Here is a 19,202-nt window from a genome sequence, read left to right on the forward strand (position 1 = left end):
CTTTATTCAGGTGGACAGAAACACAATTATAAATAAATGTTACTCTGTGTCTGCTGTATCTATAGGCAAATGTATAAACCATATTAACCTTTATATGGTGAAAGTATGTCAATGTGTTACCGCTTGTTCTGCTACTCCCGAGTGACCAAAAAAGAATCAAAAATCAATAAATGGAGCTATAAAGGCTTACCTTTACTGTACTGTGCAATGTATTTTGTATGAAAAAGATACATCACAGAGGCTGCTATTGAATGTGAGTGGCTCTGTTTCCTGTTATGTGCATCTGACAGACAGCCACAGCTGCCCCGGACCAAAATATCACAGGAGGAACCAACCCAAACAAGGGGACGACACCCATGAACTACCTCTACCTCTACCACGTCCCCCAGCCCCTCTCATTTCCCACTGCTCACCCCCTTTCTCGCTTTAGGGAGGTGGTACAACCCCTAGAGGGGGCGAATTTATTTTTGGCTGCTGCAGGGCTCGGGCTACGTAGAGAGGGGGAAAGTGCTCCTGACAATTTCAAGAGAACCCTCCACTCCCTCGCTTGTTTAGTCCCTGATCCCTCGGCCAGTCCCACCCTCAGCAGCTTTCTCCCTCCTCTGTGTTTTGTTTAGCCAGTGCAATGACTGTAGGTAACATGGAGAGTGCTGAGCTGTTTGATGCTGGGAAGAAAGGTCGAGGCCTAAGGGCCACCAAAGAGCTCACTGCTGGGGAAGTGGTCTTCGCCGAGCCCAGTTTCTCTGCTGTGGTCTTCGACAGGTACGAGGCTCCCGGTTGTTGTAGTTTTTAGACTGGTTGGACAGGTAGGAGGACTGATCTTTTCTCACTGAGCATGGCTTTGCAGATCTAGCTTACACACTGCAGGTGCATGGTGGACAGTAGGTCAGGCTTCTCTGGGCTGTGACCTCATTTGTAGATGCCCATATTCTCATGACATCAGCAATGAGAAAGCTGACAAGGTGTCATGTGAGCTTGAACATGACATACTTTTGGATTCAGTTTTCAAGAGCAAGGTGACTATCGCAAAAGGATTATGACTCCTTGCAAGCTTTCAAATTTGTTTCTTAAATAAAAAATTCCAGTGACCTCAGAGGGTTAAAAATCTCAGTAGTGGAATAGAGAAATTACTTTTTCTTCTGTCTACAAGCAGTAGATTAATGTAGTATTGAGTCTTTATGTGCTTTGAGACATTGATCCTACGTCTATTGTTTATACATTATTCATATGCGAGGTCTGGGTGGTTCATAATGTCAGTGCGGATCAGAAATATATTTTGGTCCCTAAACCCTGCAGTGCATTATAAGCCAATTGTAGTATTTTAAAACTAAAAGGAGAGCGCAGACCTCCGCCAAAGGCCATGCCGTGTATCGCAGTGTTAATAAAAGTGAAGAATATTTTTTGGTATCCGCCCCTTGATTCGGATCCACTCCAAAATTGGATATGTTCTTCCTTGGCCCATGCTACACCCTTTCACCAAGTCTGGCTAGTATTCTTAAAGTAATCCTGACAAACAAACCGAACTGAAAGCATAATAATACATTTGAAGTCAGCGTAAAGATCTGACAACTGGACTGATGTGGGCCCTCTTTGTCTCTTCGTCCCTAGCAGCAGTATTCTGAATAAACTGTAGCTATCTGAGTGAGTTTTTAAAGAGGCCACATTAAAGTCTTAAAGGTGCAGTAAGTGATGCTGCGCTAAGATTGTTGATATTTGAACTCAACTGCTAAACAAATACAACTTCAGAAGCTCCGCCCCCCCCAGATTCACGGACAAATAACTTTTGTTAACTCTTTAACACTTTGTATCTTGCTTGTTTAAGAAGTACTCAAACAGAGTGTGAGAGGTCCCTGTGAAGATTTGGACCAAAGAAAACTAAAGTGATTGAAGAGGCAAAGGAGGGTTAGTGCTGGATGACAGAGCTGTTCCCCTGCTTTCTGTCTTTACACTGTTCTAAGCTAAGTTAACTGGCTCCGGGCTCTAGCTCCATATTTCCTGCACAGACATGAGATTGGTATCATCTTCTCATTTGCAAAATTGCTCAATCATTCCTTTAACTTGCACTTACTTTGTCAATTGTCGGCATAATTTCATATTTTGTTAAAAAACTAATTTGTTTCATATGCACTTTGTCCTTGAATGAGTTGTGCCTCCCGGAAGGTTTGTATTGTTTGAGTGTTTAACCTCTGTTTGCCTTTTATTTAGTAGTTTACTAGTTTATTTACTTACTTACTTACTTAATTAATTAATTAATTAATTAATTATGCTAACCCTTATCTTAGATGTGAAATTATGTTTAGTAGTAGCAGGCAGTGTCGTAGCAGTTGATTTTTTCATGAATGAGAAGAGAATGTCTAATAATTAGGGGCTGTCAATCAATTGAAATATTTAATTGCCATTAATCACATGATTGTCCATAGTTAATTTGGGATTTATCGCACATTAAGTTTTTATTGCTCCTATCAACATGGGAGCGGACAAATATGCTTGCTTTATGTAAATGTTTGTTAATATTGCAACAATCTAAAATAATGACAAATACTGTCTAGAATATTCTCCACAATAACATTAAAGGTACTCTATGCTAACCCTAACCCCTAACCCAATATGCTGAAAGCATAATATGGCCTTCTCAAGCCCATCAAGCCACAACAGATGGACATATTGACCTCTGCGTTAATCGTGCATCAAAAAACTTAGTGGCATTCAAAGGAATTTGCGTTAACTCCTTAGCGTTCATATTGACAGCCCTACTAATAATTAACTATTGTAACTTACTATTGTTAGCTAGATGTTCCAACACATTTTTCTCATGAATAACTTCTCACCTGGTCTTCTGTCTTATGGGCCTTCACGTCTTCAACAGATGCATTTCTTTTTTAAACCTGGAGCGTCAAGTAACATTTAACATTTAATCAAGTAGAGTAATGCAGCTGCAGCCTTTGCATTCTGCAACATACACAGTCTACACAGTGTTCTGCACCTTTCTTGTAAAAGGTTGGTGGGTAATAAAGTGACAGTGAGTGCAGTCTGGTCCGTCTATTTGCTGGAATGCCAGACATAGATCTGGTAGCATAGTTTTTGAGCCATATAAGAGCTAGTAGCTGCAGGATGTTTACTCACTGATGGTGTCCAACACAGTAGGCATGCACTGAGCCGATCTGCATAATGTAAGACAGTAAGACAGGTACAGTATGTGTCTGTGTGTTGTGCGTGTGTGTGTGCGTGCGTGGTGCTGATAGGGCTTTGCTGCGTTCCAACAATCATCCGAAGCATTACCAGGTCTGTTCACTGTCCCTTTGGACTATGTGCAAACTGTTTACACACACAGATACTCTGAGAACAGTGTGTTCACTTCACACAGTGCAAGCATTTCTGTGTGTCGTCAACATCCAAATAGGTAAAAGGATGAGGATAGAAAATTTCTGTGCAATCATGCTTGCAAATCTGGATTTACTTTTCTTAACTTTTTTGAAAAAATACTATATACAATATAATATTTTATTTAAGATATGTATGTACAGTGTATGTGTATATTTCTTATTTACGCATACTGTATAAAGGTTAATAGAATACTATAAAGTATATAGAATAGTATATTATATGAATATGAATTAATGAGTGAATACACATTTTATTTTTGTGTCATGCACTATGCCCAAGACACCACAAATTCATTGAAGTCAGAACCAGTTTTCAAACAATATATATTTTTTTATCAAAAAAAAAGAAGCAACTTAAACAACATTCACAATCAAATCTTCAGACTCTCATTCTCTACAAAATAGATAGAGATTCTTTATTTATCCCAAAGAAAAAGATTAATAAATCACTGACAAACAAAACATTTACTATATAGTGCAAAATAGATAGAGTAAGTACTAACTACATATTCTTTACTAGGCTTTTGAGACAAAGATAGCAAACAGCAAACACATCGAAATTGAACCACCAGTTGATTATCTGTGAACCTGAAAATGTAAGGGTTTAGTTGAGCCATGGTTTTACCCCATAAACGGCAGCTATATGCACTATTTAAAAAAAAATAGTGCATTAAATTCTGTACATCATTTGGGGAAAACACAATAATTGCCAAGGAAAAGAATCATCCTGTTGAGACTACATCCTGTTTTGTATGTAATTATTCTCCAACTGTATTCATTTTGAAACCAGAACACAACACATGATGAGGACTTTCACTCCTGCCACCTACAAAGAGGCAAACATTGTAACATTGGAATTTGCCATAAACAGCATTACTAATCTTGAAACCTATTTTCGTTTTACCATGCTGACTTCACAGAACGAATGCCGATATTTCCTCCGTAATAAAACTTTTGCTCTATTGATTTGCCGGTTCAGTCAAAAAAACTGAGGGGAAATTACACAAAGTTGAAGAGTTTTTAAAAACCTCAAAGATTTGGGGCTTTTGAGAAAACAATCGGGGCTGGAGCCCTAAAAGCCCCTGCATGTCATGGAAAAATTGCTCTCTATGAAGAGAAAATGCTGGATAAACAACAGCAGGGTCAAAAATTAGCACCATTTACCAGCCAAATGCTGGTAAAATATGCAAGTGGCTGGTAAATTTGCTTCACTCACCAGCCAAAAAACAATAGAAATCTATTAAGTGGCTGGTTAAATTTGAACATTCACTAGCCATTTGGCTGGTGGACAAAAGTTACTTTTGGACCCTGGTTTAGAGCGAGCTGAACTGACTTACTTTAGGTCTTTTGTCTATTCAATCACTTTACCGTTACTTTAATCACCGCCAGACACCGCCTGGGTCTGTCCGAGGTTTCTTCCCAAGAGGAAGTTTTTCCTCGCCACTGTCGCACTGCTTGCTCTTGAGGGAATTACTGTAATTGCTTGAATTGTTGGGGCTTTGTAAATTATAGAGTGTGGTCTAGACCTACTCTATCTGTAAAGTGTCTCGAGATTACTCTTGTTATGATTTGATACTATAAATAAAATTGAATTGAAATTGAATTTAGTTTTTTTTATCCAAATCTTCACAGGGACCTTTCACTCACTGAAAATCTTGAATGTCAATCAATGAACGATGTTTGAAGTTCAACTGTAATAGTTTCTCTGTTTTGTTTCCCTCTCAGTTTGGCCACTCAGGTGTGCCACAGCTGTTTCCGGCACCAGGCCAATCTGCACCGCTGTGCCCAGTGTAAGTTCGCCCATTACTGCGACCGCACCTGCCAGACTGCATGCTGGGATGAACACAAGCAGGAATGTGGAGCCATTAAGAAGATTAGCAAGGTCCCCAGCGAGAATGTTCGGTAAGGAAAACTGAGTGGACCTGAAGAATCTGCAGGAGTATCGAAGCAAATAAGAGACATAAGTATTTGATTTTTAACAGCCACTGAATAGTTAATATTGAAATATTTTACTTTGAAAACCATGTATTTGCCTCTCTGGGAACCATGACCTTATAATGGTGGAGAGGTTTATGTTTCCCTATGAACCTGAGGGCTGTGTTGTCTGGAGCCTGGTGCTCCTGGTAGGGTCTCCCATGGCAAAGTGGTCTCAGGCCAGATAAAGAATGGTTCAAAAACCCAATCAATCAACAAGGTAGAGGTGGAGTTACCCTGCCCGGAGGAAGCCTGGGGTCCCCATTTGGAGCCAGGCCCAGATGGAGGGCTTGTCAGCGAGCTCCTGGTCGCCGGATTTGCCATGGAGCTGCAGCCTGCCTCAGCCTGAAGAAGCAATGTGGCACCCCTTCTCCATCCCATGGGCCCACCACCTGCGGGAGGGTGCGCTGCTACACGGGTGGCAGTGAAGGTAAGGGCCTCGACGAACCAGACCCGGGCGGCAGAGGCTGGCTCTGGGGACGTGGAACGTCACCTCTCTGTGGGGGAAGAAGCTTGAACTTGTGCGGGAGGTGGAGCGCTACCAATTAGATCTAGTGGGGCTTACCTGTGGAACAGTCTCGGTTCTGGAACCGTACTACTGGATAGGGGTTGGATTCTTTTCCTCTCAGGAGTTGCCCAGGGTGTGTGGCGGGTGTGGGAAACTCACAAGTCCCCGGCTGAGCGTCGCTACGTTGGAGTTTACAGTGATGGACGATAGGGTTGCCTCTCTACAGCTGCAAGTTGTCCGGACAAGGGGGTGGGGGGGGGGGATGATAATGATCTATCGGAGATCTACCCCAACTTTTGGACTGCTCAAGCAGAGAGGAGCTTTTCAAAACTAAAGTTGATCAAGTCATACCTGAGGTCAACCATTGGCTCACTGGCCTTTCCGTCAGTATCAATCATTCAATAGGGGAGCAGATTTCATACGATGACATCATTGATGATTTTGCCTCAAGGAAGGCCAGAAAGGTCAGGTTTAAGTTTTAGTTTGTGTTTTCTGTTCTGAACTGGGAACATCTGTAGGAGGCCCCTGTGCGACAGACTTTCAACTCACACCTCCAGCAGAGCTTTTCGTTCATCCCTGTGGAGGTGGTGCCCTGAGTGGGCAATGTTCCGAGCTTCCATTGCTGAAGCTGCGGCAGGGAGCTGTGGTCTCAGGGACTTAGGTGCCTCAAGCGGCGGTAACCCTCGAACACCGTGGTGGACACCGGTGGTCAGGGAAGCCGTCCGACTGAAGGAGTCTTTCCGGGATATGTTATCCCAGAGGAGGCAGTACCCTGCAACTGCCTCAATCAGATCTATTATTAGAGGATGTACACAGATGTTGATTGGCAACAAGGAATTGTGCTTGTGTGATAATATCTGGCTAATATCTGAATGTGACGGTGATGTCTCTTTCCTCTGCCCAGTCTGGCTGCCCGTGTGCTGTGGCGTATACACAAGGACACAGGCATTGTGTCAGACAGCCAGCTGATCTCAGTGGACCAGCTGCAGGACCACGTGGCTGACCTATCTGAAGAAGACCTCAAGCAGCTCAAGACTGACGTGCACACCTTCCTGGAATACTGGTCTTGTGGAAGACAGCAGCACTCAGCCGACTACATCTCACACATCTTTGGCATTGTAAGAACAAATGTCTCATTATGCATTATTATACACCAGTGCTTCATGAGTATGGAAATATTCGTTGTAAATTCACCTCTTTGCAATTAAAATATGAAATTTCTTGATTTGCAATTTCAAAAGCAGAATTGGAAGTAAAACATTTCAATATTAAATATTTTGTGGCTTCTAATACTTATGTCTCTTATTTGCTTCCAGACATGAGACAGATGAACTGAAAGTTGTATCCCAGACATACAGTACAGGCCAAAAGTTTGGACACACCTTATTTTATGAGTTTCCTTTATTTTCATGACTATTTACATTGTAGATTCTCACTGAAGGCATCAAAACTATGAATGAACACATATGGAATTATGTACTTAACAAAAAAGTGTGAAATAACTGAAAACATGTCTTATATTCTAGTTTCTTCAAAGTAGCCACCCTTTGCTCTGATTACTGCTTTGCACACTCTTGGCATCTCTTGATGAGCTTCAAGAGGTAGTCACCTGAAATGGTTTTCCAACAGTCTTGAAGGAGTTCCCAGAAATGCTTAGCACTTGTTGGCCCTTTTGCCTTCACTCTGCGGTCCAGCTCACCCCAAACAATCTCAATTGGGTTCAGGTCCGGTGATTGTGGAGGCCAGGTCATCTGGCGCAGCACTCCATCACTGGTCAAATAGCCCTTACACAGCCTGGAGGTGTGTTTGGGGTCATTGTCCTGTTGAAAAATAAATGAGGGTCCAACTAAACGCAAACCGTACATTTTGAATAAATCCCCAACAGTGTCACCAGCAAAGCACCCCCACACCATCACACCTCCTCCTCCATGCTTCACGGTGGGAACCAGGCATGTAGAATCCATCCGTTCACCTTTTCTGCGTCGCACAAAGACACAGCCTTTGGAACCAAAGATCTCAAATTTGGACTCTTCAGACCAAAGCACAGATTTCCACTGGTCTAATGTCCATTCCTTGTGTTTCTTGGCCCAAACAAATCTCTTCTGCTTGTTGCCTCTCCTTAGCAGTGGTTTCCTAGCAGCTATTTGACCATGAAGGCCTGATTCGCGCAGTCTCCTCTTAACAGTTGTTCTAGAGATGTGTCTTCTGCTAGAACTCTGTGTGGCATTCATCTAGTCTCTAATCTGAGCTGCTGTTAACTTGCGATTTCTGAGGATGGTGACTCGGATGAACTTATCCTCAGCAGCATAGGTGAATCTTGGTCTTCCTTTCCTGGGGCGGTCCTCATGTTTCGTTGTAGCGCCGGATGGTTTTTGTGACTGCACTTGCATTCAAAGTTTTCGCAATTTTCCGGACTGACTGACCTTCATTTGTTAAAGTAATGATGGCCACTCGTTTCTCTTTACTTAGCTGATTGGTTCTTGCCATAATATGAATTCTAACAGTTGTCCAACAGGGCTGTCGGCTGTGTATCAACCAGACTTCTGCACAACACAACTGATGGTCCCAACCCCATTAATAAGGGAAAAAATTCCACTAATTAACCCTGACAAGGCACACCTGTGAAGGTAAAACCATTTCAGGTGACTACCTCATGAAGCTCATTGAGAGAACCCCAAGGGTTTGCAGCGCTATCAAAAAAGCAAAGGGTGGCTACTTTGAGGAATCTAAAATATAAGACACGTTTTCAGTTATTTCCCACTTTTTTGTTAAGTTAAGTACATAATTCCATATGTGTTCATTCATAGTGTTCACAGTGAGAATCTACAATGTAAATAGTCATGAAAATAAAGAAAACGCATTGAATGAGAAGGTGTGTCCAAACTTTTGGCCTGTACTGTATACACATAACAAACAGTAGCTCTCTGGTGAATATATTACTGCAAGGGAAAAAATCATTGAACCTGAAGCTCCCGTCTTGCAGAACAAGCTGATCTCAACTCTGAGAAAGTGCACTAGGAAAGACAGCTTCAGAAATAAACCTGGGTACTTTGTCTCTCCCATACCCCCACCTTCCCTCCCACCCTTCCCTCTCTATTTGTCTCTGTAGATAAAATGTAATGGATTCACATTGAGTGACCAGAGAGGCCTGCAGGCTGTTGGAGTGGGACTTTTCCCCAACCTTTGTCTGGTCAACCATGACTGTTGGCCCAACTGCACTGTCATCCTCAACCACGGCAAGTAGGTATCCAAGCTACGACAATCGCGAGCAGCAGCTAGAGTGACTGCTGAGACATACAAATTACAAGATATTAACTCTTCTGAAGAGTCCATCATGTTGTTTTTAATCCTCCATGTCCTCCTTGATTTGACGGGATAAACGCAAGTGCATGGAGGAGGTGGGTGGGTGGGGGGGGCTACGTGATCCCTGAAGGCTTGTATTATGTGGATGATGATTGTTGTCATAACTTAGAATTCCTCATGGGGGCGACAGAAACTACGCACTATAGCTTTAAGTATACAACTTTATTTAGGAAAATGAATTATGAGCACAACATTAAGTACAATAACAAAACTAGATGTTCTGTACCATAATGAATTGTTGATGCTTTATTTGAAACAAAAGACCAGTGTAATTCATATAACTGCTTAAATGAATTGACACTTTGCTTTTATTTGCAGCCAGGCAGCGGTGAGCTCCGCTCTCCACTCTAAGAGGAGGTACGTATTACAGCTGATCAGCCCTCAACCTCTGTCACATGATGTGCACAATTTTTGATTTATGCTCTGATTAATACATGTAAACAAATAATGCTTTGCTTTAATGAAAGTTTACATTTAGTTTTAGCATCTAGCACCTAGCCTTGTCCAATGTGCTCCAGGCTCTGTAGATTTTTAACATCTTTGTGACTTTTTCTCTCCCCTGACCCCCTGGACCAGCCCCCTTTCTGTGTTCCAGGACCTCCTGATTTTACAAATGAATCTCTGAATACAACACATGAAATGTAACAAACTTCACAAAATAATATAAAAAACAATTCCCCAGTCTAAAATATGTCTTTTTTTCTCCCCAACCATCTGGTGACCCCCAGATATTATCTTGCAACCCCCTTGGGGGTCTCGAACCACTGTCATTAATTTAACTAACATGCATAATGATGCCTGATAATATGCATTGTCGATGATAAATAAGCAAATAAAGGGAATTAATGCATTGAGAAATGCATGACTCGGCATAATGTAGCGTATAAATTAAAGGAACAGTTTGACATTTTGGGAAATACACTTCAGTCAGATGAGAAGTTGAGTTGATATCACTCTCATGTCGGTAAGATAAATATGAAGCTAGAGTCAGCAGATGGTTAGCCTAGCTTAGCACAAAGGCAGGAAGCAGGGGGAAATGGCTAGCTTGGCTTTGTCCGTGGTGTGTATGTGGCTTCAACTGGTACTGGTTTCATCATCACTGACACAATATTGGGATTTGGATTGGGATCCCAGTGCAGAGGTTTTTACATAAAACATGCATTATCAGATCCAGAAAAAAAGAGCCCCCATCCTGTCCCCCTCTGTCCCAGGATCGAGCTGCGAGCTTTGGGGAAAATCTCAGAGGGTGAGGAGCTGACCGTCAGCTACGTGGACTTCCTCAACCTGTCTGCCGACCGCCAGAGGAAGCTGAAGGAGCGTTTCCACTTCGAGTGCTCCTGCGAACACTGCAGCCAGCACATCAAGGACGACCTGATGATGGCCGCTGCGGACAGCGAGGGGAACAAAGTTGGGTTTGCATATGATACTAGTCACCCAAAATACAGAATCCTTTTTATTTTTTTCCCCTTTTAAGGTTATGAGAACATTGTATATTCAGTATATGTTAGCTGTGTTGTCGTTGTGTCTCCCTCTCAGCCCTCTGCTGATCAGGTGAAAGAGGTGACTGCCTTCAGTAAAGACTGTCTGGAGAAGATTGAAAGGTCCCGTATTGAGAAGGATTACCACCAGGTACACAACACTGCTTTCAGCTTTTCTCCATTTCTTTCTCTCAAATTCTTTTTCACAAAAATGAAAGGAGAAAATGTGAACAATTTCTTGTGGGGGTGTTGGGTTGTGCTCCATGATGCAGTTTGTTCTCGTGACTATAGCTGCTGAACTCCAACAGTAAATCACAAGCACGAAATACACGAGCGCTTTGTTTGCTCTTCGCACTTTAAAGGTGCAGTAGGTAAGCCTTATAAAACTAACTTTCTGTCTTATTTGCTGAAACTGACCCTATGTTCCAGTAGAACTACATCCAATCCAATCCAATCCAATTTTATTTATAGAGCGCATTTCACAGATAAGAAACCAACAAAGCGCTTTACAAGGTACATACAAACATACATTTGGTAAAGAAAATACAGCATGACATGAGGAGAGACGAGGAGAAAAAGGCAACTCCCAGACTATGCCCCCACTAGGAGCACAGTGTGGGAACAGGAAAAAAACACCTCAGCAACATAAGCACATAACCAATACAAGGGCACACAAGACACGCAATGGGTGAGGGGAGTCTTGGGGGGCATGGGGGAGGGGGGTGTTGGGGTGCAGGTAGTCCAGCACAGGCAAGCAGACATCTAGTCCTGCAGCCAAACAAAGGCGCTGGTCACAGACCCGCCCGCCTCACTGGGGGTAGAAGCGGTACATGAAGCAGGGTAGCCGTTTCTCAATGTCAAGGATCCTTCCTTGGTAGGACTAGTCCTTCCAAGGAAGGATCCTTCAGAGGCTAGGCCAGACTCCTCCTGAGCATTCGGAGAGCATGTACATTGGAACCATAGACAGTATATAATGGACCAATAGACCCCGTTGCTCTGGACGGAGACCAGTGAAGGCTATTAGAAGCACTTTTCCGGTGATGGCCAGCTTTACTGCGCAACCTCCAACTGAGAGAATGTGACGTGAGCAACGTGTCTGAAAGTTGTAAGTCTTCTGGTAGCTGTGCCAAGAGAAATCTCAATCATTCCCAATCTTACAGATACGGAGAGTGTAGGTGGATGTAAGGAGATAACATGGGCACAGGCTAATTATTGCTAACTAACATGCTAGTTAACATTAGTAATTAAACCTAAACTGCCTGCGAGCTTCTCCTGTACTATACGGTAATTCCTCTACTATGCGACAGTAAGTCACTTGGTTATGACACAATCGTTAGCTTATATTTACAAAAGCGTCTGCTACGGAGCCATAACGTGAGGTACAAGGTAATGGAGCCTTTTACACATTGTCGTGTTTCTTTGGAACTAAACAACGGACAAATAGTCTTCAAACATTTCTGATGTAAAGTTATTCACAGTCAAGTGACGTAAAAAAAAAATGGCGGTCAGCGGAGTGCTAACAGGAGGTGATGGCCAGTTAGCAACAAAATGGCGCCATAGATGGCTCGAGTTCTGAAGCGAAGCTTACCCCCTTGATTGGAACAGGCTAGCAAGTGCACGTCATTGCGTGCTTGCGTCATTGAAAAAGTTTTGCCGCCTTCACTTCAGCGCTGCATTTCAAAACACTGGACAAAATGTCAACGCTAAATGGATGTGGAACTGTGAAGTTCAATTTTTTTGTTGAGAAGGTGAATCAGCGTCAGTCTGCTTGCAGGAGGAGAATATTCTGTCGGCAACTTTGACGCAACGTGCCAAGGTAGGTAACGTTACCGACACTGATAGGCTTTAATGTAAGCAATAGTCGTTTTCTCTTATTTATCCCATGTCAATAAAATAAAAAATTCGTGGGAGTTCATGTTTGTAGTTGTCATAGCACTTAACTGGTAAGGAGAATTGCATTAATTAATCTTAATTACATTAAGCTTACAGTAGTTGTTTACAATAGCTAATGTTACTGCATGTAACATTAGCTCATTGTCCAGTAGCTTCTAGCTTTCAAACAAATGCAGTGCCATATATGATCAGCAACTACAAGGTAAACACTACCAGCTAATGAGCTACCACAGGCAGTATGATATGCAGTGAACTGCAAGTGAGAAAGGTTAAATAGTACTATAGACACAAAAGCAACCAGGCTACAACCAACATATGAAAAGTCATAACACCATTGATAAACACCCACTAACAGAGTAAAGATAGCTAGGTGTAAGTGTGTTAAATGGTCAACAGTTGTCAGTTAAGACTATAATGGAGACCACTACACAGTTACATTAAGTACCTTAATGTTAGAGTATGCTTACATATATTTGTGATACAATTCTAATCTTACCAGGACAGGTTGGATAACTACTGGACTAACCTAAAGCTTTCTCCTTCTGTCTACAGTCTGGAAACACCATTATCAGCTGCTGAGTCTGATTGCCGCTTCATGTTGAATATACTTGTGTACGGTATACAGTAATGTTTGAATAAATGTTATAATAAAAGATACACGTTTCGTTAATGTCTTTTTAGAGCTTCTATACCTTACAAGTTATTGAAACAGGTACCATCTGAATATAATTATTCAGTTAGAAATAGACATTGAAAAACAGTTTATATTATATACACACCCAAAAACGTAATGACACAGACAAACCAGTTCATTTAATGCATTTATTTTCAGAATGCCAATCTCTAAAAGGCTTTAGCAAATAATCTAGCTATACAACGTCTGTCTTTGGCCTCTGTCTCCCTGCTTGTCTTTTGCTTTCCCATCCTCAGTGACCGCCTCCGTTTGTCCCTGTTAAAAGACAGCAAAACACAAGAACAATATGTTTACCATTATGAATGCTATAACGTAACGTTATATGAAACATTATAGTTTTTACATGGGAAACTACTCATACATTTTAGCCTTCATGTAACGTTGATAGTGAAGTAAATAAGGTGCAGCGTTACCTACCACCCTGCAGCTACAACTGATAAACACACACATTTCTAAATCTCTGCTAACGTTACGCATATAGAGTAACAACATATAAAAGAGATGAAAATGCCACCGAACATTAAACACAAATGGCACAAAAAGACCGCTAGCTAGCTAGCCAACAGCCTAATGTTAATGATAGGTTCAGTTAGCTTAACGTTAGCTCGGGTGTATCTACTTAATTACTATAGCAATCTGTACCAGCATTAAAGCGTTAAGCTTTACATTGATTTAAAACATTAACGGTGATGACACATGTACGACAAACACTAAAGATACTTACGTTTAAATGATTATTTCGCCGTCAGCAATGCCGCTCCAACTCCCGCTTAGGTCCGCCATTTAATTTTTTTAAACAAGCCGGCAAGGCTGCGCGCAAAGGATTGTGGGTGATATGGGAGTGCGAAGGATACACATGGGGATTTCTCCGAACGAAGGACTCAGTCTTTGGTAGAATTCGGAGGATCCTCGACATCGGAACGGTCCTTCGACAGACGTTGATGACGTAGCATCCTCAAAATTCTGGCTTCGAAGGATCCTTCCTTGACTTTGAGAAACACCTGGGGTGTCTAACTGCGTGTCAGTCACTGCTCATGTACACGCATTCATTCTCCCATGTGGGGGGAGGGGCTTAGGAGACCGTTTTGGGCTTTAGCGGAAAGGGGGGAGGGACTGAGAAGCTGCTGATGTTCAAATGTTCAAAGTCCTGGATCTTCGCAATCCTACCTACGGCACCTTTAATTACTACAGTTACTATTTGAGATGTCGTATTGTCTGTACAGTCATATGTGTCCTTTTATGTCCTAAGATGCTTCATTGATGTTGTGTTTATGTTTTTATGTTGATTTTAAAATGTTTTTTTCTGTTACATGTTTGTGTTGTGAAGCAACAGGTTGTTGCACTATGCCCAAGACAAATTTCCCCTCTGGGACAATAAAGTGTATTTTATTCTATTCTATTCTATTCTATTCTATTAATTCTCCTGTTGTCCTAAGGTTAAATTTGACCCATTTTCAAAAAGGTTTCTATATCAGAAATTCGGGTTTCTCTCAACCAAATTGTCAAAAAAAAGTAACGTGGATGGTTCCGTACAACACTCTTCACAAGTAAAATAAATGATCAGTTCATTACTTTCACTGAATTTGGGTGTTTTATTCAATTTGATAGCATTTGAAGAAGAAAATTGATTAAAGAATGTGAAAAAAGTGACAAAAAATCGGAAAAAAACAACAAAAATGTCAAAAAGCGCAGAAAAAAATCGACAAAGACATCATAAAAAGTGATAGAGAACATCAGGAAAAGTGACAAAAACTCAGGAAATAAAAAGTGAAAAGTTTCTGTTAGAGACATTTTGATTTACATACTTTCTTAAAAACTGTTTGCATAGAGTAATATTATACTGAATACTCTAAACAAGATAACATGGGAGCCACTGTTTTGTCCTTGTCTAAGCTTCCTGAGGGCATACATGCCCCCCAGACCAGATAGGGGAGATGTCATCGAATCTGACCAGATAACAATTGACATCTACTCTGTATCATGATTTATTGCATTTACACTTAATATTATAAAAAGCAGCTGTAGAGAGCTTTTTGTTAGCTCATTGTCTGTACTATTCAGTAGTGCGGAGACTGCCTCCTTGTTGGGTTCGCAAGTAAAATGAACTTTGACTACTTCAGTGGTCTCTGTCTATCATTTGATAATGAAATTATTCTAACAGTGTCTTACGGTTTTAATTTTAAATTTTGACCCAGAAAAACAAAAAGTTGCATGGTCAATGGTCAGTAATGACGACAAAACTGTCAGCACAAGCCTTCCGTGATCACGCACCACCCCCACCCCTCCTCCACGCAGCTGCTAGTAGCCAGGGAGGACACGGAGGATTAAGCTGCTAGTAGCCAGGGAGGACACGGAGGATTAAAAAAACATGATGGACTCTTCTGAAGAGTCCATCAAGACCCTGTTCGGGAAAGTCACCGGATGCCACAATCTTCTGAACATAGCCATACTGAGAAATCCAGAGAGAGTTGTGTGGAGCTGATAGTCTTAATTAGCTTTGTATCATCTCATTTGGCAATGGCTTGAATATAACGGACGTTTATTAATATCAAAAAGTTACGCGCTAAAGCTTTAATATGCTTTACCTTATTCTTGTCTTTCCCTGCACTGTGTTCTGTCTGTCCTCTCTCAGGTGATGAAGTTGTGCTGTGAGTGTCTGGAGAAGCAGGGGAACCTCTTGGCTGACACGAACCTGTATAAGCTGCGTGTGCTCAGCGTTGCCAGTGAGGTGCTGTCATACCTGCAGTCCTTCCCTGAGGCCGCCAACTATGCCCGCAGGATGGTGGAGGGATACACGTGAGTGCTGACGGAGCTCTTTGCTCTGGAGGGATACAGTCACTCCCCACAATAATGATTACACTGAGACAAGATCAGTATGAAATTATTATTAAGAACTATGTAAAAACTCTCCATGTTCCATATATATTTACATAGAAATTCCCTATGTCATGAGAAACCTCTATGAAGTCACTCCCTAATACTTGGTTAAATGGTTAAATTGGTCTTAAAAATATCAGTCTTGCTTTGCCAGACCTTCCTCCACAGAGCTGCGGAGGAGGGTCTGGCTAGTCCACACAGCATTCCAGGATGGGAGAAACACATGCTCTTGTTTATTGGCATGTCTTTAAACCAATCACAATCGTCTTGGGCGGTGCTAAGCGCTGGATGGAGCAACGGCGCCTCTGCAAAATGGAAGGAACTTGTTTTGGTGGAACGTGTACGTTCAAAAGTAGTTTTAGTCGTGCAACAGAAAACTCAGATTAGACAGATAGTCTAGCTAGCTGTCTAGCTAGCTATGGACACTGTAGTTTTGGCACACATTACTCAGACGGGAGGAAATAGTGCATTTATTGGGGACTATTTTCAGCAGCAGTTGAATCCACATTTGGTGCTCTAGTAAGTGTTTCTGGCTCTTTCATGCGTTTTTAATGGTTTTGGAGCTCTATGGCACAGATGAATAAGATATTTCAGGCTTTGTATACTTTACACAATACTCGTTAGTAGGATACATTCAGTTTTGGTTTGGGTCTCTTCATGGGATGTGTTCCTGCAGAAAGCTGTACCACCCCAGCAATGCCCAGTTGGGCATGGCCATTATGCGGGCAGGCGTCATCCACTGGCATGCAGGGCAGATAGAGCTGGGTCACAGCATGATCTGCAAGGCCTACGCCATCCTCCTGATCACCCATGGACCCAACCACGCCATCACCAGAGACCTGGAGGTACACCGTGCAGTAGTTTACTGACTCAATTTATTTACTTTTTCTGTATTGGTCTGTTGCTTTAGTGTAATAACTACATATTGAAAATATAGTTTCTACAAACTAAAAATATGTTTAATACTTAACCCTTGTGTTGTCTTTAGTTTTTCTGGGTCAAAATTTAAAATGAAAACTTTTTTTGCTTTCCCCAGTGTTTTTGTTACTTTTTTTTTGACGTTTTTGTCACTTTTCCCGATGTTCTTTGTCGGGTTTTTTTTACCACGTATTTCTGCACTTTTTGAGGTTTTTTTCCAACTTTTTTGTCGTTCTTTTATCAATTTTCTTCTTCAAATGCTATGAAATTTAATAAAACACCCAAATTCAATGAAAGTAGTAGACTGATCATTTATTTTACTTGTGAAGAGCTTTTGTACGGAACCATCCACGTTATTATTTTGGACAATTTGTGAGAAAGAAACCCAAATTTCTAATATAGAAACTTTTTACAATGGGTCAAATTTGACCCGAGGACAACAGGAGGGTTAAGCATTATTGAACTTTGTCAGTACACTACTCCCAGTAATCTTACTTTGTTTTATGCCTTCAGTCTATGCGCGTGCAGACTGAGATGGAGCTGAAGATGTTCAAGCAGAATGAGTGTGAGTACCACACCATGAGGGATGCTGCTCTGAAGAACCAGCCCATGGTCAGCAGCTCCTAAGCTGATGAAAAGATCTCCCCCCCCCACCTTCCCCAGTCCCCCAGTCCCTGTGCTGAGTCTCTGAATCACCAGTATGTCTGATGATAGACTGTTCTGTTCAAATCAACATGTGCATATGTAACACAACACATGTAGAGTCTCTACAATAAAAGTCAAGATACAGCATGTGTTGTGATCTCTTACACACAAGCAATAAGCACTCCTCCCACTAGTCCATCCACCCAAGCATTCTTTATTAAAGGTTCTGTAGTTAGGATTGTGAAGATCCAGGACTTAGCCAAAAATTTGAACATCGACAACTTCTCAGTTGCTCCCCCCACAATGGAGAATGAATGCGTGTGCATGAGCAGTGATTGACACGCAGTTAGACACCCCCCCTGGCCAGGATTGGTGCATCTGAACAGGGAGCGGTGGATTTTTGCAAATCACACTACAGGCTGTAGGTGGTGCCAGAGGAGCCGGATAATTTTTTTAAATGATGCTTCATGTAGTTCTATTGGATCATAGGGTCAGTTTCAGCAAATATGACAGAAGTTAGTTTTAAAAGTCTTACCTACTGCACCTTTAAGTAACTACTCAATTATAGTGTCTCTAAATTTTATTTCGCAACATAAATTCAAATTTCACACAAAACACTTAATTTGAAGCATGTAGAGTAGTAACGTTACAGTAACACAATTTATATACAACATGGGAAGACATTTAAAAACTAGATGAAAAAAGTAAAGATAAGCTGTATTCATTATGATAATGATGATACGAGAACATTAGTGCCTAAATAAGATATACACATTATGATAATACTGAAAATTATTTGAATTATAATAGTGCAAATAATAAGCTGTTAACATGACATTATTATATATATTGCCATGGTTACAGCTTATCACCTGGTGATTTGATAAACAGAGTAAAACTGTATGGTAGATTCTGTTCAAAGCTTCCACATTGCTATTGACCTAATTTTAATAGACAGTTGCAGCTGTTTTCATGAAAACGCTCTGATAAAGCCACTGTACACTACCTGCTCAGCACCAAACAGCAGACAGACATGGTGTGATTATTAGAGGCTAGCTGGTGAACGTAGTGGAGCATTTAGCAACTAAAGAGACAGATATTTTGAGTTGAGACAAAACCACCTGGCTGTGTTGTGGAAACCGTTATACGGCTATACAGTATGTCAGTGTTGTATTTACAGCTTGTTGTGCTGCCCCCAAGTGAACAAAAATGAATGCTTTGTCTATGCTCAAATCCAACTAGAACCAGACATTCTAGAAACACCACTGATATTACACAATACATTTTTTTTCTAATGAATTTACTCATTAAGTGAAGTACTATTCGGCCTGTAAAAACAATAATTTGTTGTGTTCTCTGGCTCTGGAGAGGCTTTTTCAAGTCTGAGAAAAGAACCTTGTTGACCTTATCACTATTGAGTCACGTTATGGGAAATATGCGATGCAGTGTTTTGGAGCTCACCCCATAAC

At 41.4% G+C, this 19,202-nt stretch overlaps 1 protein-coding gene and 1 long non-coding RNA gene across 2 annotated transcripts; one reads left to right on the forward strand and one right to left on the reverse strand.

Moving 5' to 3' along the window:
* Positions 1-431: 431 nt before the first annotated feature.
* smyd1a (SET and MYND domain containing 1a) lies at positions 432-17,878 on the forward strand. The gene is made up of 10 exons (XM_028601596.1): positions 432-762; positions 5,109-5,285; positions 6,770-6,983; positions 8,975-9,105; positions 9,547-9,585; positions 10,440-10,635; positions 10,765-10,857; positions 15,926-16,089; positions 16,847-17,015; positions 17,602-17,878. The coding sequence occupies exons 1-10, from the start codon at positions 626-628 to the stop codon at positions 17,713-17,715; spliced, it is 1,434 nt and encodes a 477-aa protein (XP_028457397.1). The 5' UTR covers positions 432-625; the 3' UTR covers positions 17,716-17,878.
* LOC114570937 (uncharacterized) lies at positions 13,404-14,350 on the reverse strand. Its single transcript, XR_003694602.1, has 2 exons — positions 14,018-14,350; positions 13,404-13,548 (listed from the first exon to the last, which is right to left on the reverse strand). It is a non-coding gene; the product is annotated as an uncharacterized LOC114570937 (long non-coding RNA).
* Positions 17,879-19,202: the final 1,324 nt, after the last annotated feature.

Source organism: Perca flavescens, chromosome 16 (assembly GCF_004354835.1).
Source record: "Perca flavescens isolate YP-PL-M2 chromosome 16, PFLA_1.0, whole genome shotgun sequence".
NCBI classification, from domain to species: Eukaryota; Metazoa; Chordata; class Actinopteri; order Perciformes; family Percidae; genus Perca; species Perca flavescens.